Genomic DNA, 6,250 nt, shown 5'->3' with positions numbered 1-6,250 from the left:
TTATGGCTCTTTATTATGTATTTATCTATTGGCTGCAAAGCCAAAATAAGAAATCATATTCATAATTTGGGAAAAAAATCATTTAAGTCAGACTGCAAAGGTGTATCCTCACCTCTGTACTAACAGATTGTATGTGAGAGTGGAATATCACTCCTCAACCAACAAATTATTGAAGGAAGAAATTACCCAAAAGAATTATTAACCATTTAGTTCTAAACCCTAAAATACTGGAAAATAAGTTTTAAATCATCATTGTATAAAACTGACTCACCTGAGCTGTGAGATATGAGGCAGACACTGTAGGAAACTCCTCACTTCACTCTCTTCATCTGAGCAGCCTCTCAGCTTCACTGGTTTCTTCTCTGGTTGGAGTTTCAGCACTTCCAGGAGGATGGAGGACTTTCTCTCTGAGAGGTCTATGATCCAGACTGCAGGAGCTGACTGGAAAAGTGGCCACAGTTTTGGAATGACATTTGAAAACCCTCCACTTTTGACATGTTGATAAATATCCAGGAGTATGTTGTGTAAGTCAGCTTTCACAGGAAACAGTGAGAGGAGTGATTTCACTACATCGTGGAAGCTTTCTTCTTTGTGCAGTGCTGCTGTCAGGCATAAATCCAGCAACAGCTGCTTTCCTTCCCTCTCCAATGTCCTAAGGAATTGTTTCTGGTGCTGTAATCCTGGATTTCTGTAGGTCGCTCTGCAGCTGCATGATAACAAACAGGGAATGGACTGTAAAACTGAACCAAACTAATATTTAATCACACATGGTTGTAAACAAATACAATATTTACAATGTTAGGTACAAAGTCCAGTTGCAATATTTAATTTTCCAGATCTTTTGCAGAAATTATGAGAGGGTGCAGTAAAAAAAAAAGTGGGAACTGTTTGAGGTTAGCTTCTTCAAAACAGGAATCAGGCCCAGTCTACACAAACAAAGGTATTTTCATAAACACGTTTTCCTTCTCTGGTTACAAAAGAATTCAAGTCTATTTAAAAAAAATCTCTGTCCACATCAAAATGCAAATGCAGGCTGTTAGGTGATGTCAGGTACATGCCAAAACAACAGGTGGTCACATGATCTCCACCGTAAGGTCACGCTGGCCAATCAGAGGCCTGAAGTCATTACTGGAAAACTCACAACAGAAACAACAGTGGCGCATGACGGGGAGACTGAAGTGAAGTTACACACTCTCCCTGTGTGAGTCAGGCATTTTTCAGCCGCGTGACGGCCACGGCATATCTAAAGAAATGGCAGCTTACCAATTTTTTCCGCATGCGGTCGTCAGCAGAAGTAGACAGTGAAAACAGCGTTTTGGTCATTATACTGACTCTGTACCAACTTTTATTTCAGTATCAACGTCTTTAACTGTGACAGAGATAAGGTAATACAAATATACCTGTTGCACTCAAACTTGTCTACTTCTATTTCAAAATAAGCGTCCTCTGGCAATGTCTGTTAACATAATTCCATCTGTAGCTGACATTTTAGGCGTTTTCTTGTTAAAACATTTGCAGAGCCATGTCCCTGACATTGCAGGAGCTGCATAAATGTGGAAATACAGTTCTAGAGGCAGGCAGCAGTAGCATCAAAGCAACAAGACTGTCAGTATGAATGCTGCAAGTGTGAAACATGCTGAAGTTCGGGGAGGTTGCCGTCACACTCTGCTCAGACATGCAGTGTGATGCAGGCAGAGATGATAACGCACACTCTGACTTCAAAAACAAAGAAGGCAAGCCAAAAAAACAGTTTTCCTGTCTACATGTAAACACTGAAAATGGAGATTCTGAATACTGTATGTCCACACTGGTCTGAGTTTTCCATAAATGTCAGTTTTTAGTGACTAAAAACTAAGTTTATGTGCTTACAAAAGGCCAGAACACAGAAAAGGCTATGTTTCTAAAATTACCTGTGTACGTGTAGATTAGGCCTAAGTCCCACAGAAGCAAACCCCCCCCCCCCCCCACTGACCACTCACCAGTATCAAATTCAAGCTGGGGTCTATACCTTAAAGTACTGAGTACACCTTTTCTGGTCTAAACAAAAAAAAAACTGAACTGCTGTAATCTTTGGGCTAGTTGTGACTACATGTTTCACCCATTCCACTTAAAAGCAATTACTTCTACGAAGGATTTTAATTTCAACATTGACAGTTTTAAAAAAGGTAAAACTAAAAATATGTGAATTCAGCATCACACAAAAACAAAGGCTACATACCTGAGAGAGCTGATGTGTGGTAAAGCCTCAATGAGAGAGACACAAAGACTCTGGCAGACGGCAGTTTCCCTTTCCCAGTGGAGGCAGACATCAATCTGTGTCGTCATCTTCTGCATGACTCTTACTGCGCTTTCAAACAGCTGCCTTTTACCCTGAACAGGAAGGTGCAACTGATTTCCATCGGGGCCGAGTAAGCTGAGGTGGTCCATCTGCCCCTCACTGAGAAGCAAAATCCTCCACAGCTGCTGTAGCAGAGGGTCACACCTAAAATTTAGAAGAAGAATAAAGCATTTCCTCAGTATGGAAGAACAGTGAGAGAGTTGGTTTAGGTATAAGAAGCCCCAGCAGAAGTACCACACTTTATTGTCTCTGAATATTTTCCATTCATTTTTTACATTCACTTATCCCATTCAGAGTCATTCTAATTTGTCATCATCATTATGTCTCGGATTCCTTATCAAAACTAAAATTACAAACAAATGCCTCTGCAAACCAGTCACGTTGCAGTGATGGTTTACTTTCATGCCCATGGCAACATTTATGCTTCATACACCTCATTTCCCAAACAGCACAGAGGATTTTGCAGAACATTATGATGTTATCGTGAAGTTGACGTTTGACTTTTTGTATATAAAATGTCATCACTTCATCATTATATCCCATTATACATTTCTTTAATTTTTCTTCTTAATTAGCACACAAATTTATGGGTTATAACAAAAAAAAAGTTTTCTGAGGTCACAGTGACCTTTGACTACCAAACTCTAGTCAGTTCATTATGCGTGCACAAAATTTGAGGAAACTCTCTCAAGGCCTTCTTGAGATATTTGTTCCCAAAACTAAGGGAGACACTCTGTCACTGTGACATTTACTTTTGACCACCGAACTCAAATCAGGCAATTGCTAAGTTAAAATTGGCACTTCTGCCAAATTTAAAAGACTTTCGTCACACTGACCTTGACCTTTGACTACCAAAATGTAATCAGTTCATCATTGTGTCTATGACGACATTTGTGCCAAATTTGAAGAAATTCCCTCCAAATAATTCTTGAGATATTCATAAGAATGGGATGGACAGACAACCCAAAAACATAATGCCTGTGGCTCCGGACATACTGGTGCAAAGGCATCACTCTTAGTTACGCAGGATAAAGAACAATTTGATTCTTCTTATTCAGTGTTTTTTAGCCTTAGCAGTAATTTGACATTTAAAATACCCATACCGTTCCACGTTTTTAAGGCATCCAAAGAGTCGTTTGATTCCTTGTTCTGACACTGTGATGTCCTTAAGGTTCAGCTGTATTTTCCTCTCTGTCGACTGAGCGACCACATAGGTGACAGCACAGCAAGGTAAAGGATCGAGATTTTCTCCACTGAGGTCAAGATGGTAGTCCAGTTTGTCCAGGAGGTACACGCATGTCTCAGGACACTGGGACTCATACAAGCACTGGAATAAGAACAATTTGTCCACATCAAACCCAACATCCTCAGTATCGGCCTCATCTGTCTCACACGGACAAAGAGAAAACGTGGTTATCATTTCCTTGAAGAACCAGTCAGATGTATTCTTGAGCTCCTCTGCTGGAATCAGACACGTCATCAAACTCGGGCTCTCCGCACTCAACAGCCTACACATGAAAGGGATCAGATGTTTCATGTGTCTCTTCTCCTCTGTGAGGCTCTGCTGAAAAACATCCTTGATTTTATCTGGATTCTTCAGGAGCCACAGTGCTGCAAAAAACTCCTGCATTGTGTAATGGAGAAATGCATACGTGGTCATCGTCTCAGTCGGGGCGACTCTGAGAACAAGTGGTTTCAGGAAGGAAAGGACACAGCTGTCTTCATAGGGACATCCTGTCAAGTTCACAGTTTTTCCTTCAGTTGCATGAAAAGCAACTTCAGCCAAAGACAGTATTTCCTTACTTTTGTTTCTGATGAAGGAATTTAGGTGTTTGGTTTTTGTGTTGCTGTTTCTTTGAAGGGAAAGACGAACAATATTGATGTAGATTTCAGTGATAGTGCACGGATGTTTGGAGTTTTCGGGTGTCTCAGATGAAAAGCAGGCAGCCACCATCAGTGCATACACTGGGACGTGACAAAGTGTTAACAACTCCACGTTGCTCAAAACTGTCTTCTGTTCCTCGCCGAGCACTGCAGACAAGTATGCTGTTATGGTTTGCTCACTGAAGCCTTTCACTTCCACTCTGAGAAAGTCCTCAGCAGGAATCTCTTCTTCATCATCCGGTCTGCAAGTCACGATGATCTTAGCATCAGGTAGTAGGTCCCTGTTTACGAGTTTCTCCACCACTGATAAAGACAGATCTGTGATTCCATCAAAAATGAGTGTAACATTGTCCGAGTTCCTCTTTATGTCCTGTAAGACCTCTTCTTTGCCTTCATCTGGTTCGCAAAATATGTCGAAGAGAAGATCCTCCAAACTTGCCTCCTTCCTGATTTGGGATGTTTTCCTCATGTCAAAGTAAAACATGTAATTAATCTTCTCGTCATCTCCTTGTGCCCAGAGATTCAACATTTCCTGAGTGAGGGCCGTCTTTCCAATTCCAGGCTTACCAACTAGAAGTATGTCTCGATTTGTTTTCAACAGCTCACTGGGGGACGTTTCTGCTTTGTCCTGAGGGATGTATATCCTTAGCTTTTTTGGGCGACTCAGTTTGCTTTTCTTGCTCTTAAGTTTCTTTATTTTTGATGCAGAAACACTTCCTTGAGTGTTTAATACGAGTGGCATGTACGACAGATCAGGCTTTTTTTTGTCTTTAAACAAATCCTTGTTTGACATCCAAAACTCATTTTTATTTTTTTTTACTTTTTTCTTCAACTTTTTCTGATATTGAAGGCATGGCCTCGGACCTGAAATAAAAACATAAGGGAGTAATTACATATATTATGAATTTATGCCCTTATACTAAATTATAAACACAATGGAAAATGCAGATTTAAGAAGGTTTATCACCAAAATCTGACAGAAATATATCTATTTATTGCATAATAAAGTAAAATAGTAAAATAAAAAATTCAACTTAAACCTGTGAAAAATGGGAGCAAAAAGAAAAGTGTCTCGATATATCTGCACACACGCATTATAGAAAATCAGCACATTAAAGACAAATAATGAAGTTGTGATGCACAGTAAATCAGAATAATGCTTCAAAATACCTCGTAAGTAGTTTGTATCCATTAGTGCGTCTTCCTCGAAAGGAAAGCAGCTGATCCAGCTGTGCGGGCTGAATCCGTCCTGCACTTCTGTATCAGCTGCTAAGGTCCGATCCCGCGTCAAGTAAAGAATCTTGAGGAACTCATGGCAGGTGTCCTCCCCCTTCTTTATGACTGAATCCAGCATCTTTCTGTGTTTGTCGTAGACAGTTTTCTCTGCCTCTATATTGCAGACTGCCTCATCACTCAGAATATCTTTCAGTTTCAAATTCTCCAGAATCAGTGAGAGATCCTTTAATTTCCCCACAAGCCTCCCTCTAGCATCCTGGACGTAATTTAAGGCAGACTGTGCTGCAGAAGCCATGCTTCCTTGCTTCTGTATGTTCTGCGTAAAGAAGCAATTTCAATGATCTGCAGAAAAAATACAGAGTTGAATAAAATGTTAAATGCAATATTTTTTGTTATGTATTAATTATATTAAAAGTCTAAAATCCCAGTGTTTTCAAACATTTGAAATCAGATTTTTTTTAACCTTGTTCTGTTCTTCCTCAGTGTGCTCTCTATGAGCATGTGTTGAGATCAACAGGCAGCTAAACTCTTAACCATACCATTTCCTCCAAGGAATAGGCCAGTGTTGTAGTTGGCAGGCTTTTATATGGCAAAGTGTGAAACTGAAAATACGAATACAAATTCACATTAGATATGAGGTTACTTACAGGTAAACAATAAAGTAATTAACAAAAGTGGTAAATATAACTTAAATATTCTTTTCCCGGTACAAAGATAACATATAGGTACATAAAAGGTAAGTAAAAACTAATTCAAAATGTTTTAACACAGAATTTCCCCCTACAGTATCAT

General features: G+C 39.7%; 1 protein-coding gene across 1 annotated transcript; it reads right to left on the bottom strand.

Moving 5' to 3' along the window:
- Nucleotides 1–271: 271 nt before the first annotated feature.
- Nucleotides 272–6,083, bottom strand: si:ch211-108d22.2 (protein NLRC5; the record flags this gene model as incomplete). Its single annotated transcript, XM_042515945.1, has 5 exons — nucleotides 5,922–6,083; nucleotides 5,393–5,800; nucleotides 3,442–5,086; nucleotides 2,219–2,482; nucleotides 272–706 (listed from the first exon to the last, which is right to left on the bottom strand). Coding segments are annotated over exons 2-5 (2,705 nt in total), but the record flags the coding sequence as incomplete, so codon positions are not given.
- Nucleotides 6,084–6,250: the final 167 nt, after the last annotated feature.

The sequence above is a fragment of the Plectropomus leopardus genome, unplaced genomic scaffold, assembly GCF_008729295.1.
Source record: "Plectropomus leopardus isolate mb unplaced genomic scaffold, YSFRI_Pleo_2.0 unplaced_scaffold21766, whole genome shotgun sequence".
NCBI classification, from domain to species: Eukaryota; Metazoa; Chordata; class Actinopteri; order Perciformes; family Serranidae; genus Plectropomus; species Plectropomus leopardus.
The sequence above is the reverse complement of the archived record's forward strand: the minus strand, read 5'-3'. Positions and strand labels throughout refer to the sequence as shown.